Source organism: Polyodon spathula, chromosome 13 (assembly GCF_017654505.1).
Source record: "Polyodon spathula isolate WHYD16114869_AA chromosome 13, ASM1765450v1, whole genome shotgun sequence".
NCBI lineage: Eukaryota > Metazoa > Chordata > Actinopteri > Acipenseriformes > Polyodontidae > Polyodon > Polyodon spathula.
The window spans coordinates 29497245-29520930 of record NC_054546.1 but is presented as its reverse complement, the minus strand read 5'-3'; the positions used below and the strand labels follow the sequence as shown (position 1 = coordinate 29520930).

At 43.4% G+C, this 23686-nt stretch overlaps 1 protein-coding gene across 1 annotated transcript in view; it reads right to left on the bottom strand.

The window, feature by feature from the left end:
* Positions 1 to 196: 196 nt before the first annotated feature.
* LOC121325303 (zinc finger protein 665-like) overlaps positions 197 to 23686 on the bottom strand; it is a 24753-nt gene continuing 1263 nt past the window's right edge. The window contains exons 2-10 of the mRNA XM_041267738.1: positions 17526 to 18489; positions 11945 to 12060; positions 9198 to 9292; positions 4729 to 4898; positions 4212 to 4361; positions 3938 to 4101; positions 3679 to 3739; positions 3407 to 3608; positions 197 to 1240 (exon numbers count right to left, since the gene is read on the bottom strand). Of these exons, the coding sequence (XP_041123672.1) occupies positions 267 to 1240; positions 3407 to 3608; positions 3679 to 3739; positions 3938 to 4101; positions 4212 to 4361; positions 4729 to 4898; positions 9198 to 9292; positions 11945 to 12060; positions 17526 to 18476 (2883 nt within the window). The 5' untranslated portion in view covers positions 18477 to 18489 and the 3' untranslated portion in view covers positions 197 to 266. The remainder of the gene's footprint in view (positions 1241 to 3406; positions 3609 to 3678; positions 3740 to 3937; positions 4102 to 4211; positions 4362 to 4728; positions 4899 to 9197; positions 9293 to 11944; positions 12061 to 17525; positions 18490 to 23686) is intronic.

Here is a 23686-nt window from a genome sequence, read left to right as displayed (position 1 = left end):
AAAAAAAGATTGAAAACATGTCAGGCTAGTTAAAGCCACCAGTCCAAATTCCTTTTAAATTTTGCAAATATTTTTCAACACTTACTCCAATTTGCGAAATCATTGAATTGAATGCTTTAGTGCACAAAAAAAAAAGAAACAAACATAAAACAAATACAGCAGCCAATAATTAGTTATATTTACAACACAGCTTTATTATTGTAATACATATATGCAAATGTGTCACAGTGTTTTAGAGTATTAAACAGAATCTCTTCTCACATTAACTATACAGATAGAATTTGGGATTTCTGTCCGCTGTGTGTTCGCTGGTGTTGTTTCAGGGTTCCTAATTGCCTGAAACTCTTGCCACATTCACTACACCGATATGGTTTCTCTCCTGTGTGAATTCGCTGGTGGTTTTTCAGGATCCCCAAGTCATTAAAACTCTTCCCACATTCATTACAGTGATAGGGCTTCTCTCTAGTGTGAATCCGCTGGTGTCTTTTAAGGGTGTCTAAAAGCCTGAAATTCTTTCCACACTCGGCACAGTGACACAGTTTCTCACCTGTGTGAATTTGCTGGTGATTTTTCAGGGCCTCTAACCTGCCAAAACTCTTCCCACATTCACTACAGCGATATGGTTTCTCCCCTGTGTGAATTCGCTGGTGTTTTGTCAGGCAATTTAAATGCCTGAAACTCTTCCCACATTCAGTACATTCATACGGTTTCTCTCCTGTGTGAATTCGCTGGTGTTGCTTAAGGGTTGCCAAAAGCGTGAAACACTTCCCACATTCGATACACTGATGTGAACTTTGCAAGTTGTTTCTGGTTTTAAATTGGCTAACAGACACCAGAGATTCTCTACACTGTAACAGAGGACTGACTTGCAGAACCTCCAGCTGAGGGATGTTGTTTTTCCATTGGATGGGCTCCAGTTCAGTCCCCTTCTCTTCAATATTAGAATTCATGTCTTTAGATACCTCCACATTACTGAATACAGTTTCAGACTTGGGTGAGTCTGGCTTAATTTGAACAAATTCCAGTTTAGTGACCTCCTCTTTAATGTGGACAGGTTCCAAGTCACTGGCCTCATCTACAACATGGACACATCCTAGTTCATCAACATCACTGGCAAAGTTGTCTAACTCCAGTTCAAAGCCTTCCTCCTTTATTTGGACTGGTTCCAGATTAGGGATTTCCTCTTTGATGCACACAGTCTCCATCTTCAGTCCTTTTCTTGCGCTAATATTTCCAGTTTCTGTCCAGAAAAACAGAGTGCATGCAGTTAAAATGTATTTCACACAGACTGCAGCTTTTAGATCTTCAAATACTACAATATAATCATTCCTTTGGTTATTCAAAATACATTTCTATATTTGGTCAGGTACAGAAAATGGTAAAACTAGTTTAGCTATCCGTTATAAGTAATTATAAACAATAACAAAAGTGTAATAAGTCTTATTTCTAAGCATGTTTATAAATCATGTATAACGGATATCTAAACTATAGTGTTATCCAGAAAATATTGTGTATTTCAATTACCTTCACTAATATTGTGATCTAAAATGTTATTCATTGACATCAATGTGCAAAAAGACAGTTAATAATAATAATAATAATTCAACAAGGATATACAGTAAGACTGCAGCTAACATCAAATGCCAGCAGTCAGAGTGAAATGGATATGCAGTTCAATTCCACTTGTAAACACACACCCCAAAACAAAACAAATCAGTGTTGTTCAAGTTCACTTATATACAGTTTACATCTGTGTGTAAATCTCTATGGAAACCTACTATGATCCACACGTGCAACCATGTCTACAATGTTAGGGGGGGCACTGTGGACATGGATTTCTACCAAGTCCTGTGTGTTGTAAATACGTACGGCCATTTGTCACAGGACTATGGAGTCAATCTGGGGGTAAAAATATTGATTTAACATTCGGTAAATTAATGTCCCCAATATAACACTAACATTAAGTTACATTATTATATCTTGGGGACGGGGGGACGGACATTTTGAAAAATTCAAGAAACTCTGAATATTTGTAATGATTGTAGAATCCAGATAAGCAGGAGAACAATAGAATACAAAAATAGAAGAGTTCAACTCAGATAAAGGTACATTGACAGCAGGACCTGGACCTGCTATAATCAAGTTTTCTGCTGGTATTATACACCTTCATAATAAAATCTTAATTTCCCATTTCAGCACTGCAGGTGCTAGAGCAGTGTATGAATTCTGCTGCTTATCTCAATTATCAAGAATTTTATCCAATTTTGACTTTCTTGGTGAACATGGAGAACGGCTAAATGATTCAGTCTGTCTTGCGTCACAGTGTTGCAGTATTAAATTCATAAACATTATTTTGTATACTTACAGCCTTTGCAATATAGAGCTTATTTAAGATGTATATGGGACTGTGATTTGGAACTAGGCTTCTTAACTTTAGAGCTGCTGTGAATAATAAAGATTAGTATTTTTATTTATTTATTTTTTAAATACATAGTGCTATACCTCATACTTTCATTTCTGGATGTAGTCCAGTCTGTTTTAAATTTAAATATACACTTTTGGTCTTCCTAATATCCCTGTATATGTTTTAAACTCGACACACAGAAAAGGTGCACCTGAACATATTAAGGGCCTGCCTGTCCACACTATGCCTTTAAACATGCTTAAAAGTGCTAAACAGGGTTAAGCCCTGGACACATTGCCCGATGCGATCAATAGCGATAAGATTTTTCACTTCCATCGGGCAGTGTGTTATACTTTGCGATACAATTTTACAGGATTGGGCGAACAATTTCAATCAGCTCGCAAAGTTTAAACATGTTTGTACAATTCTGATCGCAGGAACTCAACAACCAGTGAGTTCACCACGTTACATGACACCAAATGCATCACTATAATAAGTACAACTCATATATGCTGCCACATCTGGATAGCAATTCGGATACTGTGCAAGTAATCTGCAATGTCGATTAGACCATTCACTATAGCAACAGACAGTTCAGGAACCCAGCCAGGATTTGTAGACAATAATAAAAGCAGCTTGTTGTTTTTGTTTAGTTAAAAGTACAAAAACAGTACAAAATATTCCTGCATTTCTTGGTCGTTGCTTATTTTTTGTGTTACATTTAGACCACAGTTACATTTACCAGGTCTGTGTGTCTATCTTATTTCACATGCAAATGTCGTCGTCATGCACATTGTAATCCTCAACCATGTGGGACATGCATATTTTCGTTGTTCTCATTTAAAAAAAAAAAAAAAAAAAAAAAAAGTGAATCCACATCCACATCACGGGGGCAATACGTCGTCTCCGCCGAGGCGAAGAGATCGACCTGCGTCTACCCGAACTGTTCCCAAATGCGCTCCACCAGCTGAGGGTGGAGCCGCCACTCCGACGGATGCTGACCTTCCCTCGAGAGGCGGTCCGCCACCCGACTGTCCACGCCATGGACATGCGTCGCCCGAACGGACAGCAAGTTCAGAAGCCTGAAGGCGAGGCGATGCAACCCCGGGAACCGAAGGCCACACTGGTGGTTGACATACGCCACCACTGATGTGCTGTCCGTGCGGATCAACACACGCATGTTCCGCACTACGGGTAGGAAGTGCTGGAGGGCAAGGAACACCGCCATATTCATATGCAGAGACGTCCAAAGGCCCTGACCAGGGTCCGCTGACCCCTCTGCCTTCATAGACCGTGCCCCAACCCGAGTTGGAGGCGTCCGTCATCACCACACGCCTGCAGCGGGCGCATACACAATAAGCCCAGATCGATGGCTGACATCGCTGCGTCATCAGACCCAGTAACTTCTGGCACAAAACGAGGGGCACCCTCGATCCCTGTCGAAACATGGAGAGGTGGTGCTGGAGAGTTGCTACCCTGTCGTCCGACAGGTATGCGCGCATTATAGTGGAGTCCAGCTGTAGCCCCACATACGTTGTGCACTGCACCGGTGGCAGCCGATTCTTGGCATCGTTGATGGTAAGGCCCAGCCTTACTAGATGCTCTGTCACCAGTGCCGTGTGGGCCAACGCTCCCTCCGGCGACTGGAAACATATCAACCAGTCATAGAGGTAGCTCATCACTCTGACCCCTTGCAGCTGAACGGCAGAACGGAAAACTCGTAAACGTTGCCTTAATAGGTGAAGCGGAGATATTTCCTGTGCTATGGACGAATGGGGACGTAAAAATATGCGTCCCGCAAGTCCACCGTGGTAAACCAGTCGCCCGGCCGGACAGACTGGAGTATGTGACAATGAGACCCCGTTTGGAACCTCCTCTGTTTCAGAAACTGGTTGAGGAACCACAGGTCCAGGATGGGGCGAAAGCCACCGTCCTTCTTTGGCGAGAGAGGAGGGGTCTACGAGACGAATGGTGCGCTTGTCAGCAAGGCTGCCACTTCGATCCGGAGTACTGAAGCCTGAAGCGGATCCGTCATGAAAGCGGTCGTGACGCCGTGAAAAGGAGGGGGTCCCAAGCGAAATTGAAGCGTGTAACCGTAATGTACAGTTGTGAGCACCCACACATTGGAGGTGCAAGCGCGCTAGTATTGCAGCTGTTGTGCCATTAACTGGGTCTGAGGCTGCAAGCTCAGGGGGCGGTACAGCGACTCTGGTAGGAACTAGGAGGCACCACACAGGGGGCCATGGCCGGAGCCGATGGGGCCTGTTGCCTCTCTAAAGCTCCATGATGCGGCTGATCTGAGCTTTCATGTTCATAATATGCACCTGCTGGGACTTCTTCACCATTCTCGCCGTAGGAGACTGTGGGTGGATAGAGATGCCTGCGCACAAGGGATCTCCCCAGAAGGGCTCTGTGACAGAGTAGAGAGGCATGGCTGGAAGGGGCCCACTGCAGCAGACGAAGGACACTCCAGGCAACTGGCGAGCACTCAGGGCTAAAAAGCCGCACAGATGCCGCAAGAGGCTTTTAGGGTTGGGAAGGCATGCTTGGGGTGCCTGTCCTCTTGTGGGATATTAGTCCTACAGGCCTCACAGGCATGGAATCCAGCTCCGCCCGCCATAGCTGGGTATATGTGCACTGTGTGCCCCGAGTACCGTGCAACGCTAAATACTGTGTACAGCGGGTGCACCGAGCACCATACGCACCACATGCACCGTATGCATAGAGTACAGTGAAGCACCAAGTATAATGCGCACTGGGTGCTGAGTCCCATGCGCATCGAGTGCACTAAGCACGAGGCAACAGATACTGTGCACACCGCGTGCACCAAGCACCGCGTTCACCGGGCAATCACTTGCACCGAGTACTGCGTGCGCACTTGCACAGAGTAACGTGCTGCATCGGCCACCGTGCGCACTTGCCTGTAGTGGTACTGTGAGTCAATAAGCCTTAGTAGCACGGGCCGAGCACAAACCACAGCATTTAAAAAATACTGGGGGTAGCTATGCAACAGTGCCTACCCTGACTGCGTGGTCACACACCTGAGCAGCATGTAGCATAGAACAGGGGGACAGGGCCGAAGCCGCAGTGGTCATTGACTTTGTACAACACAGTAAATCACAATACAATGACACAAATATTGCAATAATAGATAATACAGCAGTACAGATGGGGAGAGCACACTGTCTGTTCGATTCTATTGCCTACACACATGGTGAAGGCCGACGCAGCCTGCGTATATCTCAACTCAAAAACGGGGCAAGCCTCGGTGAGGAGTACATGGCTGGTCTGGATGTAAGCAGCTCCGCTGCAGCTAGTCCTCTGCGCAAGCACGGGGACCCACAGCTATAATCAAAACAACAAGGCCCGACTTGCGGCCTGCAGGTGGCTGGTGGGCTAACTCAACAGCGGGGACAACGCAGGCCCAGCCCTGTGGAGTAATAACGCTCTCCCAAGTAAGAAAGAGGTGAAAAAAACACAGTTTCTTAATAATAATACTTACCGGCGGTCGACTAAAAGACGACAGACAGAAGAGAAGCAGCCTGACAAGCGGAGCGAGCAGTTGCTGAACAGTAAGAAACAGAAAAGGCAACGAATTAAGAGCTACTGATTCCAGGAAATCGGTTTAGCCAGCTTTCAGCACTAAGTGCAGGGGAACTAGCAGTAACTCAATGTGGCGCTTTTTAGTAATAAAAAGGCTCAATGCAACACAGAGAGGTCTTACAGTACCAATTTTGAGAAGCGTAAAGAGAGCGAGTCCCCTGTGTGATGGTTATGTACCCTTGGTAGGTGGGACTGAGGGGGTCACCCAGGGGAGGGGGCCTATCGGTAGCTTTGACAGAAACAGCTCAGTGACACGTACCACTAGGCAGGCGTAATTCCCATAACAAAGTTTTTGGTGGCCATCTTCGAATTGAAAGGGAACTACATTTTTTGTGTACCCTCCAACATCCCAAAATGCTTTGCGATATGTTTGGCTAAATACTCTGAACAGGTGCCTGAAGAACTTGCTATCAGTGTTTAAAAAAATCTGTCCGGGCATCCCCGTAAACGAGAAAATAGCAAAAGCACAACGTTAAATTAGACGACTGCAAAAATGAAATGCAAGTAGTAGGACTGGGTATAATTCACGTCATTTGCCTGCTCTGTTTGAAATAAAATTAAGGGGACCAGACCAGACTCAGTCAATATATGAAGGTAAAAATAACAATTGTTTCGTAATTAACATCCTTTTCTGAGTTTAACCCCAAAACTTCGAGCCCTACTGTGTGTGTGTTTTGCATTTACTTTTTCCCAAATATTTTAATTTTATTTCTTTTTAGCAATATGGGCCTCTATTAATATGGGGCATAACACATTTAAAAATAAAATACAGTGCATGCTAGTATACTACCCTATTAATTTCCACTGTTCACTGCGCTGCTAGGAACTATAACCGAACTGTTCTAATGTGTGTACACATTAAGCCCGACTAAACATGAAACGCACTTAAGTGTAGACCTATTAGAGCTATACTAATTCTAACGGTTTCGAGTACAGTTCTCGAGATCGAATGTACTGTGGACAGGGCCTAAATGATCTGGAATAAATTACTAAATACAGTTATGAAATGGGCTTCATATTATTTAAGTTTTTTTTTTTTTTTTTTTTAAAGAAACCTTTAATATTTTAGATCAGCATTAAAAATTTTGTTTAACTAGTTAACAATACATGCTATGATTCAATACTGGGTCACAAGCATAGGCTAAGAAGGCGGCGAAAACGGCGCTGTGTAAATAAGTCATTTTTCGCGGCCTGTGCATTTTTATGCACGGTTTATAAAAAGCAACCAACAAATAAATAAATAAATAAAAATAACACATGCTCGTGTCAGCAGCTTTCCTAGACGCATTGTTGTTCACGTGAAAATGGGATATTTTGTTATTTATTTATTATGTGATCTGTAACCCACTTAAGTAGTAAAACGTTTCAGGAAAACTGTAATGTGAAATAACTGGGTGCCTTACTCAGCATGTTCACAGGTTCAAGCAACAACAACAACAAAAATACCGACACGGGTTGTTGTTGCCAGCCAATTTTTCCTATATTTAAATTTGCACACCTTGAACATACTCAATTTACGGGACAGTGAGAGAGTGCAGCTGAACCTCTACAACATAACGCTTATTTTTGCAATTAAGAAATTCCGATTTTTCATATATATATATATATGATTACTCTTATAACGGTATTTCTTTTTACCTTCTTTCTTGTCAGATCAAAGTCATCGGACTACATCCGCTTTCTCACTCTCTCCCGGTTGCATTTACCCTGCCAAGAAACCACGCCTTGTAGTACAATGACGCAAGTATCTCTGGGAACTGCAGTCTTTAACCAAATGCCGCCGTTCAGTGATCCATTACTGGTTTAAATAGGAGTTTAATAAGACAAGCCTGTGCTTGTTACCTGTGCACTCTGGCTAATCAAGCTTGTACTAACATTTGGAACGGATGAAACGGCTATGCAATATGAGTCATATATTTTTGTTAAATAAACATGAGTGACCTAAAATTTGTAGTTTTAAAATCAATTAAATTTGACAATGTACAATATAGAAGAATAAAGGAAAATCCATGCATATACTCAATACTGTGATGCCTGCGGTAACTCGGATGCTCGGTGCACGCGGTGCATATTAGACCGGTGCTGCACGGTGCACTTTGTGCCGGTGCACCTGGTGCCTATCATACCGGTGCTGCATGGTATACGCGGTGCTCTGTGCATGCAGTGCTCGGTGAGCGCGGTGTTATTTTTGCACGGTACTCTGTGTACGTAGTACTCTCTGCTCTTAACCTAGTGCCCACTGTGCTTGGTGCACGCGGCACACACGATGTTTACAGCATGGTTTCTAACCTTGCGCTATGCCTGTAGGGCTGCCTTCCATGCCTGCGCGGCCTGTGGGACCAATATCCCACAGGAGGACAGGCACTGAATGTGTGCGCGGTGCCTAGGCCCCGATCAATGCCGCCTCAGCCCTAAAAGGCTCCTGCAACATCTGCGTGGCTTTTCAGCCCCATGTGCTTGCGAGCCGCCTGGAAAGAGTCGCGCGGGGGGCGTTCTTCATCCCCCACAGCAGGCCCTTCCTACTCACACCTCCCGACACCGTCACAGAGCCCCTTCGGGGAGATTCCCTGTGCTCAGGCATCTGTTTCAACCCACAGTTGCTCCGTGTCGCCTCCGGCTAGACGAGTGAAAAAGTCCCGGCAGGCACGGGATATTATGGACATGAAAGCTCAGATTGGTTGCATCAAGGAGGTTTTGGAAAGGCTGGCCCCACCGGCTTCAGCCATGGACCCCCGTGTGGAGTCCCCCCCACCCCCTGAGCCACTGCTGCCCCCTGAGCCCGCCAGGGGAGTACAAGTCGAGCGGATCAACTGGGCTGTCTGCTCAGACGAGGACATACTTTCCATCGCCGCCTAATGGAGTGAGTCTGCGTTCCCTCCGGATATGGAGGTCGAGGTGGAGACTAAAATTCAGGCTGATATGGCCCCTAGTTCCGAGGCTGCCTCGGTTACTAGCGCGCCGCCACTGGCAGGGTCTGTGCCCGCGCTTATGGGGCGAGCAGCGGGATACCTGCATGTCCCCTGGACAGCATAAACAGAGCTACGCTGTTCCGTCTTTCGACCGCATTACGTGGCTCCCTGAGCTCAACCCTGCCCAGCGTTCCCCGACTTTATGGAGGAGGTGCGTTCCTCTTGGAACCACCCTGCTACAACGCCAGCACAATTGAGACATAGCTCTCCTCTGGCCTCACTGGAAGGGGTGGAGAAGCTGGGCCTTGCCGGGTTTCCCCCTTTGGACTCCATTGCAGCCTTGGGAGGTATGCCCAAGGATGCCGTGTGCCCGAACCTGAAATACAGGATAATGGAAACACACGTCCGTAGAGCCTATGTGGCGGGATTCTATAGTACCTGCCTAGCGAACGCAGCCTCGTCGGGTGACCTTAGGCCCCACAGGCCTCATCTCAGGTGAGAATTAAGACCCTCCCTCAGCGTGGTGGACGTGGCCGTAACCAGCCCCCGCAGCAACAACTGAGAAAGTGGTTCCAGACTTTCCGCCCTAGACACCCGCCCAAGCTAGCCCCGCCCCAGTCTCAGCCACCCCAACAGGGCCCCTGAAGGCTGGCGGCCTCAGACCTGATTTACGAGACAACAGCTGCACTACTGGTGCGCTTGCACCTCTGACATGTGGGTGCTCGCAATGGTACAATAGGGTTACGAGTTTCATTCAGTTTCCTTTAGGACCCTTCCCTTTTCGAGGTGTCAAGACTACCTTTGTGATGGATCCGCTTCAGGCCTCGGTGCTCCAGACCGAAGTGGCAGCCTTGCTGGACAAGCGCACCATTCGTCTCGTAGATCCTACCTCTCTCGGGGAGGGTTTCTACTTGAGATACTTTCTGATACTGAAGCGGGACAGTGGCTTTCGCCCCATCCTGGACTTGCGGTTTCTAAACCAGTTTCTAAAGCAGAAGGGGTTCCACATGCTGACTCATCATCACATACTCCAGTCTGTCCGGCCAGGTGACTGGTTCACCACGATGAACTTATGGGATGCATATTTTTATGTTTCCATTCGTCACCAGCACAGGAAATACCTCCTCTTCGCCTTTCAGGGCAATGCGTACGAGTTTTCCGTGCTGCCGTTCGGCCTCTCCCTAGCTCCCTGTACGTTTTCAATGTGCGTAGATGCTATCTTTGCTCCCTTGCGGCTGCAAGGAGTCAGAGTGATGAATTGCATCGACGACTGGTTGATCTGTTCCCAGTCGTGGGAGGAAGCGATGGCCCACATGGCGCTAGTGAAGGAGAATCTAGTGAGGCTGGGCCTCACCATCAATGATGCCAGCTCCGGCTCGACTCAACCACGATGCGCACATACCTATCGGATGACAGGGTAGCAGTTTACAAAACCACCTCTCCTCTCCTCTCATGTTTCAGCAAGGATCGAAGGAGCCCCTTATTTTGTGTCAACAACTTCTGGGTCTGATGGCATCAGCGGTATCAGCCATCAAGCTGGGTTTATTATGTATGTTCCCGCCAAGGAGTCCGAATTCGGGCAGTTTACATCCGCAGGGTAGTGACGATGGATGCCTCCAACGGGTTGGGGCATGGTCTGCAAAGGCAAAGAGGAGTCATCAGACCCTGGTCAGGCCGTCAGACATCCCTGCATATCAACGCGTTGGAGCTGCAAGCGATGTTCCTTGCCCTCCAGTACTTCCTACCTGTGGTATGGAACAGTCATGTACTGATCCAAACAAATATTACTTCAGTGGTGGTATATGTCAACCACCAGGGTGGCCTTCAGTCCCCGGGGTTGCTCAATGCCTTCAGGCTGCTGATTTGGGCCCAACAGAACTTGCTTTCCCTTTGGGCGACGCATGTTCTAGGAGTGGAGAATCGGGCAGCGGACCTCCTCTCGAGGCTCGCTCTCATTGGAATGGCGGCTCCACCCTCAAGTGGTGGAGCGCATTTTTGAACCTTTAGGGAAGGTGCAGGTCAAGCTCTTCGCCTCGGCGGAGATGACACACTGCCCCCTATGGAACACCCTCCACCGCTGCAGCGGTCCACTCTCCATCAACGCCCTAGCCCACGTATGGCCCAGATCGGTCCTTTACACGTTCCCACCTCTGCCATTGCTCCCGGCCTTTCTCGAAAAGGTCCAGTCAGAGAAGACTTTAGTTCTCCTAGTGGCCTCCAGATGGCCCTGGAGAATCTGGTTCTCATCCCTGAGCCAACTATTGAACGGCCTGCACTGGGAAATCCTGCTTCGCCAGGATTTTCTCAGTCAGGCGAGAGACACACTTTGGCACCCGGAGCCGGGCAGGCTCCAGCTATGTGTCTGGCCCCTAAAAGGGACCACTGGTCAGCTTTAGGGTTGTCAGATGCAGTTGTGGGTACGCTGCAGAATGCTATGGCACTTTCCACTAGGTCATTGTATGCCTATAAGTGGAAACGTTTTCAGGATTGGTGCCATTCTAACGGTCAAGATCCAATCTCCTGTCCCATGCCTGCCATCTTGCAGTTTCTGCAAGATCTGCTTGAGGCTGGTAGATCACCTTCCACACTGAAGGTTTACCTAGTGGCTATTTTTGCTTGCCATGCCCGTTGACTCAGTGTCCCCGGGCGCGCATTTTTAGGCTACCCAATTGCTTTAACGCAGGCCCCGTTTGAGCCTAAATACTCCATTGGGTTGAAGCACCTGCCCATGAAGACAGCCTTCTTCTTGGCTATCACCTCTGCAAAGTGAGTTAGTGAGCTGCAGGCGCTATCTGTGCATAGCTCCTGTATGTGTATTTGGGATGATGGCAGCAGAGTGTCATTGCATGCAAACACTGCTTCTCTCCCCAAGGTGGTTACAGCCTTTCACCTGAATCAGTCAGTGGAATTGGAGTCCTTCCATCCTCCTCAATTTGCAACGGAAGAGGATAGAAAGTTGAATCTTCTTTGCCCAGTTTGGGCATTGAAATGTTATTTTGATAGGACAAGAGTGTTGCGTCAGTCTGACCAGCTCTTCGTCTGCCATGAAACATGGACCCTGGGGGAGCCCCTCTCCAAGCAACGGCTGTCGCACTGGATTGCGGACACAGTCTCAACTGTGTATGATAGTGCTGGCTTGCCCACCTGGGCGGATAGTTGCACATTACACAAGAAGTGTGGCTACATCATGGGCCCTCTTCCGAGGTGTCTCCATGGTTGAAATTTGTGATGCGGCTATCTGGGCTACCCCACATACCTTTGCCAGGTTCTACCACCTGAATGTGGTAGATCCCTCATTGTCCTCTGTGGGCACTAGGGTCCTCGAGGTTGCACGCTCACGCCGCTGACCTTGGTCAGGCAGGACTTAGCTTCCCTCATATGCTGCCGTTCTTTTCTCCCTCACGACGGCTCTGGTACACGTTTCCCATAACGATGTGGTAGGCATCTTCGAATTGAAAGGGAACGCTAGTATACCTACCGTAAACCTGGTTCCCTGAAAGAGAAGATGGCCACCAACTGTAAGGTTGCCTCAGTGGACATCGCGGTTTTGTCGCGAAAGAGAGTGCTCTTTCCCCTGCGTGACAGTTAAGTACCCTTGGGAGGCAGGACCGAGGACATCACTGGGGGAAGGGGGCCTACCGGCAGCTTTGATATAGGAGCTCAGTGACACCTACCAATAGGCAATGTTTGGAGGCCATCTTTTTCAGGGAACCAGGTTTACGGTAGGTAAACTAACGTTATAAAAACAGCCACAAAACTCAGTTACCCAAGGGCACCTGGCCTACTTTAATAAAGGCAATGTATGCAGCACGTTTGTTGCCATGTTATTTGTCCCATCCAATAATTTATTTTATTAGTACCGAGTCAAAACAAAGAACAAGTGGTTATTCGGGTCTAAAATTCAAACTGTGAAAAAGTAAGCAGCAGGTTGAAGCGAGATGGCTGTGCTAGATAGCTGTAGTACTGATTTAACTTGCAGACAGGAATACCTTTTGTCTGGGCTGACTTTCCAGTTTGGTTTCTGAAAGCTGTTTATTTTATGTTTTGTCAGCAGCCTCTGTAGTAGCCTTTTGTTTATTATGTGATTCTGAAGCTAAATAGCGATCAATGGTATTTTCTCAAAAGACACATTAAGATATGCAAAACAGTTACCTCAATCTGCATGTAGTTTCTTTGGGAAATATCTTAAACCGATCATCAGCCAAAATATACTTAGCTTTTTTTGTTATAGGCTGATTAAAACTTTGTTATCATTTGAATAGTAAACAACAACGTTAACTGCTTTGGAGAATTTTGTTTTGTAAATGTTATTGGTGGACGTTTTTTTGTTTGTTTGTTTTATGCTAAAGTGTAATGTAAACAGGACGGCGAAGGAATACAAAATATCTACAGAAGGGAGATACGAGTTTGCGTTGCTTGCGTTGTGCAGTTCATTTAAACAATGTTTCTTTTTTTCCCCTCTCCGTACTTATTCGGTATGCACTGATACAAAAACACTTTCACTATATACAGTGCCTTGCAAAAGTATTCAGCCCCCTGACCAATTCTCTCATATTTCCGAAATTACAAATGGTACATTGAAATTTCGTTCTGATTGATATTTTATTTTTAAACACTGAACCTCAGAATCAATTATTGTAAGGTGACATTGGTTTTATGTTGGGAAATATTTTTAAGAAAAATAAAAAACTGAAATATCTTGCTTGCATAAGTATTCAACCCCTGTGCTGTGGAAGCTCCCAGTTTGCACAGATGAAAGAAATTGCCCTAACGAGGACACAATTACTTTACTATTGGCCTTCACATGCGAACCATTAAAGTTGCTGTCACATTTTCTGGATAAAAACCCCACTGTTGAAGGATCATTGGTAAGGCTGTGAATCTGAAGGAAAATGAAGACCAAAGAGCATTCTACAGAAGTTAGAGATAAGGTAATACAAATTCATAGATTAGGGAAAGGGTACAAAATAATATCCAAGTGTTTGGATATCCCAGTGAGCACAGTTGGATCAATAATCAGGAAGTGGAAGCTGCATCACACCAGCCAGGCACTGCCAAGAAAAGGCTGTCCCCAAAACTCAGCGCTCAAACAAGGAGGAGACTTGTGAGAGAAGCCACAGAGAGGCCAACAATCACTTTGAAGGAGCTACAGAGTTCAATGGCTGGGAGTGGAGTAATGGTGCACCAGTCAACCATATCAAGAGCTCTGCATAACAGTGGCCTGTATGGGAGGGTAGTAAGAAAGAAGCCGTTACTCAAAAAGTACCATCTGAAAGCACGTCTGGAGTTTGCCAGAAAGCATGAGAGTGACCCAGCTGCGATGTGGGAAAAGGTTTTGTGGTCAGATGAGACCAAGATAGAGCTTTTTGGCCAAAACTCAAAGCGCTATGTGTGGCACAAACCTAACACTGCCCATGCCTCAAGACACACCATCTCTACAGTGAAGTATGGTGATGGCAGCATCATGCTGTGGGGATGCTTCTCATCAGCAGGGACTGGGCATCTTGTTACAATTGAAGGAAGAATGGATGGAGCAAAATACAGCAAAATACTGCAAGAGAATCTGCTTCAGTCCGCTAAAAAACTGAAGCTTGGGAGGAAATTTACCTTTCAGCAGGACAGTGATCCAAAGCACAAGGCCAAAGCAACACTGGAGTGGCTCAAGAACAAAAATGTGAATGTCCTGCAGTGGCCCAGTCAAAGTCCTGATCTCAATCCCATTGAGAATCTGTGGCACTATTTGAAAATTGTGGTCCACCAGCGTCATCCAACCAACCTGAACAACCTGGAGCAAATCTGCCAAGAAGAATGGGCCAAAATCACTCCGACACTGTGTGCAAAGCTGGTACATTCTTACCCCAAAAGACTTAAAGCTGTTATTGCAGCGAAAGGTGGCTCTACCAAATATTAATGTGTGGGGATTGAATACTTATGCAAGCAAGATATTTCAGTTTTTTATCTTTCTTAAAAATATTTCCCAACATAAAACCAATGTCACCTTACAATAATTGATTTTGAGTTTCAGTGTTTTAAAATAAAATATCGAACAGAACGAAATTTCAATGTACCATTTGTAATTCAGTAATATGAAAGAATTGTTCAGGAGTCTGAATACTTTTGCAAGGCACTGTATATAGTGAAAGTGTTTTTGTATGCAGATACAGCATTACCTTGAAGGAGCCCATGCAGATTTTATAAACGAATAACAAGACCACACAATTTAAGTTGAAGCCAATATATGTATTTTATAAATACCTATCTCATTGCAACCTACAGTCACACATACCACAAAACACAACATGCCAAAAATAGAGCACCAAACAAAATAATGTTGGCTGTTGAAAGTCCAGTTTCCATTCACCAAATGCATGTTTAATCATGTTGCCTTTGAAACCTGCTTGCTTCTATCTGGATGTCCTTCTGTGAGTAAAACAGGAAGGTCAGGTATATCTGATACACGTTGTTTTTTTTTTTTCATCTAGTAAAAAGGAGTTACAGTAAGGATTCTTCAGCAGGATAACTATAATAATATATGATTTGAAAAAACACTTACATAAGTATACAGAATTTGTTTTTGTTTGTTTTACAGTTTGTAGAGTAAGCTTACAAAATGTGTACAATAAACCACTCGCTTGATTTGAAACATCATAAAAAAGGCACAGTAAAACTAGGGAAATCCAAATGGAACCAGAGGCTGCAGCAATCACAAGCAATCTGTAAAAGAAAATGTAACGGATTGCAAATAAAATTAAGCATCAACAGTAAAGTAATTATCAAGCATGAAATCAACTTCATTATAATTTTAGGTTGTACACTCGTGAATATTCACAGACTGGCATATGCCAGATCTATTTTTCCATACTTGGCCCCCTGTATTGCTGCTTGCAGATATATTCTTATTATTGTTATTCTTCCATCAACTTCAAACTAGTTTTACATGACTTTTTGTTGTTTATATTTAGTTTATTAATGTTGTTTTTATTTTTGTTTATTTTTACCCAGATAAGTTACTGAAATATTGTTTTTTTTCTTTTCCTTTGCTGTTGGTGGTGGTAAAAATAAGGGCCTGTTCAAATAAAACTGATCTGTAACATTATGTTCTGGTGTAGACAGCTTTTATTTTAGATGGTATTAATGCTAACAACGGTCATTAGAATATGTTGGTGCCTATGCAAATTGCAGAAACACTGTACAGAGATCACACCCCATTAAACTCATGTTTTGATAAATTGTGAAGGGATACAGAATTCTTTGGCTTCTCAATAGCTATGGAATACTGTGCCTCCACCCATGGAGGATATTGGAGGACCCCAGTGTCTCCCGACTTCAACGCAGACTTTCTAGGAGCAACACAAATGCAGCCAAAGATTTATCTGCAGTCTACACTGAGGGATAAAGAGAGCTTTAACCAAACAGAAGAGTAAAATAAATTTTAAAAAAGACACGCTGCCCAGTATTTGTGTTGTTTTACTTGGTCTGATTTCTATTAATTGCTTATTAAATATTATTGAAGTCTTTCTGGGCAGTGATACCTCAATTAGTTTACATTTCCAATACAGAATTTCACATGTCAAACACAATATATAGAATTGTTAAAAATTAATATAATGTGACGCTTTCGTCCCTCAAACTAAGTAAAACAACAAGCCTGAGTACGTCATGGTAACTAATAGTGTACAGCATAGAAAAATAGAAAAAACGCATCTGCGCAGCCGTGAAATCACAAGGGATAGCGAATTCCATGGGGTACCAAAGTCAGCGCCTCAGTTAAGCAAACCTCGCATTCCCTTGTTGTGCACAAGCTTCTACTGTTCAGCAATGATATTAAAGCAATCACGTCGGTGGAAGCGAAAATTTATGTGGGCGGTACTTTCATCGATTTTTTTTCTAACAATTTTATTTTCTGCACGCAATTAATGTATTGCTCTTTGGTGGCTTTACCAACAGCCCTAGCAAGCACATGGTTTAAATTTCTATTTTCTCCACAATATTTAAATTTTCAAGAGTGGCAGTCAATATAGCATGTTTTACCAGTAATTCTTATGCTGAGGAGTCTATGCCTTGGACCACTGTACATTTCTAACACATTGTCCGTTTACACTGTATATATGTACTGAACATATATTATATATATATATATATATATATATATATATATATATATATATATATATATATATATATATATATATATATGTCATAAATACAACGAAAATGACAGTATTGCTAGAAAAACAAATGTGTTTACTGTCACCTACGTCATAGCTAGATATTTTCTGTAAACAGCTCTCAATGTATTACAAAACAAAATGTTTTCAAAATGGTTGTAGAGAGCTTAATATATCAAAGGAAACAGTAATTAGTAATATGATAAAAATAAGATTTAAAAATTAGAAATATGATAATGTAAGATTTTTAGAGAGCTTACAATAGATTCAAGTTTAAACAGTTTGTGTAATCTGCTGTTTACTATTTAAACTTATAAAAAAAAAAAAAAAAAAATGCTTTTTACCGTGAAACTACATAGGTTTTCACACACTGCGTCCAATTACTTTTATACAATGCCGCTCACAATTTGAAAGGCAGAAACTTTTACAAGCTTGGTTTTAATGAAAGTTGACTGTATGAGTTTTCAGCTGATGCGAGTAAGTAAAACTGTTCCCACATTCAATGCACTGGTATGGTTTCTCTCCTGTGTGAATTCGCTGATGTGTTCTCAAGGTTTCCAAGCGACTGAACACCTTCCCACATTCGGCACAGAGGTGAGGTTTCACTCCAGTGTGACTTCGCTGGTGTTCCCTAAAGTTTCCTAATCGACTGAAACCCTTGCCACACTCTGTACAGGTATAGGGTTTCTCTCCTGTGTGGATTCGCTTGTGTTTCTTCAGGCCATCTGACTGCCGGAAACTGCGCCCACATTCGGCGCATTCGTATGGTGTCTCTCCTGTGTGAATCCGCAAATGCGTCCTCAGGCTTCCTAGCTGCCTGAAGCTCTTTTCACATTCGGTACAGTGATAAGGTTTATCACCTGTGTGAATTCGCATGTGTTTTTTCAGTCCGTCCGAATGCCTGAAACTCTTCCCACAGTCAGTGCATTCATACGGGGTCTCTCCAGTGTGAATCCGCTGGTGCTGTCTAAGGTTTCCCACCTGAGTGAAACCTCTCCCGCATTCACTGCACTCATACGGCTTTTCACCTGTGTGAATTCGCTGGTGATTTTTAAGGCCTTCAGAGTTGGTAAAGCGCTTCCCGCATTCACTGCACTGGTATCTTTTCTCTCCTGTGTGAATTCTCTGGTGTTTTTTTAGGGTTCCTGACCTACTGAAATTCTTCCCACAATCAGGACATGGATTTGCCTCTACAACATGGACAATCCCTAATTCACCAACATCATTCGCAAAGCTATCCAATTCCAGGTCTGGAACCTCCTCTTTAGTCTGGACACATTCCGGTTCAGGTACCTCCTCTTTAATGTGGATGGGCTCCAGTTCAGTCACCTCCTCTTTAAAGTGGACGGGCTCCAGTTCAGGCACCTCCTCTTTAATGTGGACAGACTCCATCTTTGGTCCTTGCCTGAAAAACAGATACAGACAATTACAATTCCTTCTATTCAAATAAGAGTGCAATCTATAAATACGCCTGTTAATTTTACATCTCTTCCCCACCTATAATGACATTTGATATATGTATAAACTAGAACTAAAAGAAACAAATACAAATATATGCCTACAATCAAGCACTTCAGGCTATTAAAAAATGTGTTAAAGCATATTTTTGAGTGAGCGGAGAGCCTTAGTGGCTTTGAACTGTCAGAAAACACATGCATGTTGAAGAGTCATGTTCAAATGTCGTACTAAGAACAAAGACTATTACATTCTTTAGTGCAGTGATTCCCAACCTGTGGTCCGCGGACTACATGTGGCCCGTGAGTAAACTCCAGGTGGTCCGCAAACAACTCTCAAAATTCGGTTATGGCACTCTACAACTAAGCAACACAACAAACAGCTTTAACCACATAATACATAATTACATTATACATAATTATAAGATATGTATGTAATCTGCATTTTCCCCTTTATGTTTTATTTTATTACGCGTGTTTATTACAGCTCCCTTTGATGCAATACCAAGCATCGCCTTCAAAGCCGCCATTAACAGAAACAGCTTTTTAAAGTGAAACAAATACTAAATAACTTACACATTATGAAAAAAACGTAATCTGTCTGTCCCAGCCTTTTCGTGTTGCATTAAAGTAGAGCACTGCATTGAATATTCCTAACGGTATGAATGACTAATAAATAAATAAATAAAAACAAGATTTAAACCGGTTTTAGCACTTTTCATTTTCACCAATACAAAATATGTACTACCATGGTGCCAGGGATATAGGAACATATGTATTACTTCTATATGTTTCTGGAGAGGTTAGCTGCATAGAGTAACAAGTTAATGTGAAACAAAAAGACACTACATTTGTAGCTTGACTTTTGAACTGTACCGTAGTGTGAATGATCGATTTCAGCTCCATGTTATTATATGGGTTTATTCAGCCTGGGTCTATATCTCAGAAGACTACATTCTATTAACACTACTTCTGAAAATAATGTAGTCTGTTCTGATGCTGTCATTTTTAACCAAAATGCTATAAGTCCTTTTGACTGTGTGCCACCAATGCCACTTCATTTAAACATCACAGTCTACCAGAAGTGGTAAGTAACATCATGTACACTCTCCAATTTGGTTTTAATTTATCAAATTGCTTCCCACCTCGTCTTCGTATGCCGGTGTTTGGTACATCGAGAGAAGTTGGCAAATAATAAGTTGCGTTAGAAATGAACAGATTAATTTGCTACACGAGGTAACTGTTGTGGGGACCAGCACTGGCATTTACATTTACTGGATCCACGGACGACCTAAAGCCCCAGTGCATTATTTGTCAGGAGGCTTTGTCAAACAAAACTCTTAAACCTGCGAAAAATTAGATGCAAAGCATTCAGAATGTGAAAAAAAAATGTGAACAACAGAAACAGGAACTTTGCATTCAGCAACTTCCACAATGTGCAAAAACACAACATATCCCTTGTGACCTGGCAGCGAAGATTGAAGCCCAGGAATCTCATTAAGTCAGGTACAGTGGCTTGCGAAAGTATTGACCCCCCTTGGCATTTTTCCTATTTTGTTGCCTTACAACCTGGAATTAAAATGGATTTTTATTTGGATTTCATATAATGGACATACACAAAATAGTCCAAATTGGTGAAGTGAAATGAAAAAAATAACTAGTTTTAAAAAATTCTAAAAAATAAATAACGGAAAAGTGATGCGCGCATATGTATTCACCCCCTTTGCTATTAAGCCTCTAAACAAGATCTGGTGCAACCAATTACCTTCAGAAGTCACATAATTAGTTAAACAAAGTCCACCTGTGTGCAATCTAAGTGTCACATGATCTGTTGCATGATCTCAGTATATATACACCTGTTCTGAAAGGCCCCAGAGTCTGCAACACCACTAAGTAAGGGGCACCACCAAGCAAGCGGCACCATGAACACCAAGGAGCTCTCCAAACAGGTCAGGGACAAAGTTGTGGAGAAGTACAGATCAGGGTTGGGTTATAAAAAAATATCCGAAACTTTGAACATCCCACGGAGCACCATTAAAGACATTATTAAAAAATGGAAAGAATATGCCACCACAACAAACCTGGCAAGAGAGGCCGGCCCACCAAAACTCATGGACCAGGCAAGGAAGGCATTAATCAGAGGCAACAAAGAGACCAAAGACAACCCTGAAGGAGCTGCAAAGCTCCACAGCGGAGATTGGAGTATCTGTCCATAGGACCACTTTAAGCCGTACACTCCACTGAGCTGGGCTTTACGGAAGAGTGGCCAGAAAAAAGCCATTGCTTAAAGAAAAAAATAAGCAAACACGTTTGATGTTCGCCAAAAGGCATGTGGGAGACTCCCCAAACATATGGAAGAAGGTACTCTGGTCAGATGAGACTAAAATTGAGCTTTTTGGCCATCAAGGAAAACGCTATGTCTGACGCAAACCCAACCCCTCTCATCACCCCGAGGGACTGGGAAACTACTCTCATCGGCAGGGACTGGGAAACTAGTCAGAATTGAAGGAATGATGGATGGCGCTAAATACAGGGAAATTCTTGAGGGAAACCTGTTTCAGTCTTCCAGAGATTTGAGGCTGGGACGGAGGTTCACCTTCCAGCAGGACAATGACCCTAAGCATACTGCTAAAGCAAGACTCGAGTGGTTTAAGGGGAAACATTTAAATGTCTTGGAATGGTCTAGTCAAAGCCCACACCTCAATCCAATTGAGAATCTGTGGTATGACTTAAAGATTGCTGTACACCAGCGGAACCCATCCAACTTGAAGGAGCTGGAGCAGTTTTGCCTTGAAGAATGGGCAAAAATCCCAGTGGCTAGATGTGCCAAGCTTATAGATACATACCCCAAGAGACTTGCAGCTGTAATTGCTGCAAAAGGTGGCTCTACAAAGTATGGACTTTGGGTACGAATACTTATGCACGCTCAAGTTTTCTGTTTGTTTGTCTTATTTCTTGTAAATACTCTTGTATTGAAAAATGTTGGCAACCACTGCTTTAGAGCAGTTCACTATACAAGTCTTACAGAACAAATACTACAATTCTGAGAGTCTTGCACCCTCAGGTGGTTCCAAATGGGATCAGGCTTGACATAATAAACATACACAGTCAACCTTGGTTAACTGGGTTAACTTAATGTAGTGTTGACTGCCAAGGTTTCGAGTTAACCACAAGTGCACGAGCCATGGCATTAACATGTATAGAAGTAACAGAACTTGCACGTTTACATTATTACAATATTTACATTTAAGTTTATTTTTAGTTCAATGTACAACTCGGTACAACTCGTATAATTTAATTTAAATAAGAAATCATAAGAAATAAAAAATTAACAAAATGTACATTATACAGAACTAAAAAAAAAACAACAAAAAAAAAAAACAACTTACAGTTTCACACAGAAATCAAGCACTGTTGATTGTTTCGCATGCAAAAACATGCGCTTTGAAAGTTCTGCTGACAAGGAGCTGAGACTCTTTGGATTATCTTCTATGCCCTCTTGAGCCAAAAACATCTGAACAGTGTCCAGTGCGGTGATGGCTTCATCCAGTTTGATAGGAGGCTCTGGAAGTTCAGGAACGAAGTCTTCAGCTTCATTTTTATCTTCATCCTCATCTGTATTCAAATCATTCAGTGTTTCTTCGCCGGGACGTTTGCTTATTACAGATGTGACAATGTCCTTTTCGATTGTCTCTTCTGAAATTGCCAGGAAACTGTCAACTGCAATGTAGTCATCAACTGTACAATCCGAAGGCAAGATTCTGGCTTCGCAAAGCCGATCAATGACATCGCTGAATGCAGCTTCTGCACTTTCGATTGTGACGTCAGCTTCGGGACCATCTATGCCAGCAATAACAAAGCTGCAGTCTTTAAAAGAGTTTGCAATTGTGTGTGCCGACACCAGACTCCAAGCCTGCTTTATAAGATTAAGTGCCATAAGCATATCTGGATTGAACGCAATGTTGTTATCAATTGCATTCAGCAAACGACTCACAATCAGCTGACGATAATGTGTCTTGAAATTCTTAATGATGCCAGCATCCATAGGTTGTGTATGTGCTGATGTGTTCAGCGGTAACATCTGGAGATGAACTGATTGCAGTCCTGCAATTTCTGCAGGGTGGGCTGGGCAACTGTCCAGGAATAGGACTACTTTTCGCTTTTGAGAAGTCATGTCACGATCAAAGTCTCTAACAAATTCTTCAAACACTGAACTCACCATCCAGGCCTTTTTGTTTGCAGTGTACTTAACAGGTAGGTGCTTCACCCCTTTGAAGCATCGTGGATTAAGAGACTTCCCAATCACCAGCAGTTTCCTCTTGTCTGAGCCATCCATGTTCGCAGTGACCAGAACAGTAAGTCGGTTCTTGCCTTGTTTCCCGCTTTTGCATCTTTCTCCTTTGAAAGCCAATGTTTTATGGGGAAGCAGTTTCCAAAATAAGCCAGTCTCATCGGCATTGTAAATGTCACAAGGAGAATATTCCTGCAAAAGACTAACCAGTGTTGTTGCTTTCCACTGCTTTACTGCATCTAATGGAGCAGCACTGGCTTTACCACACATCCCTTTTGTTGAGATGCCATGCCGTGATTTAAAGCGGTCAATCCAGGCTTCGCAGCACTTGAAATCTTTAATCCCCAGATCCTGAGCAAACTGATCTGCTCTTGCTAATAAAACTGGTCCACTAACTGGCACATTCTTAGCACGAGCATTCCGCATCCACTTCAGAAGGCAGTCTTCAACTTCACATTGTGACGAAGTCCTCATTCTTTTTCGGCTGACACTGAAGCTCGCTTCTGAGACCGCAGCAATAATTTTTTCCTTCTGATTAAGCCATGAAATCACTGTAGTTCTTGGTACTGCGAATTTACCAGCAGCAGCACTAACTGTAATCTTGTTTTCTATAATATCCAGAATAACCTGAGCTTTAAATCCAATTGAACGAGAACTAAGTTTTCGCTTCTCACTCATTGTGAAGTGACACTGTAACCAGCTGCACTTGGTAGTTGCGAATGATTGAATGAATGAATGAATGAACCATCCGTTTCCAGTCGGAGGTCAGTTATGTGAAAGAAGAGTGTCAGATAGAGTTCAGTCACATAAAATGAGTCTCAAGTTATCCACTAGTGTTTTGTATCCCTTCGGTACTG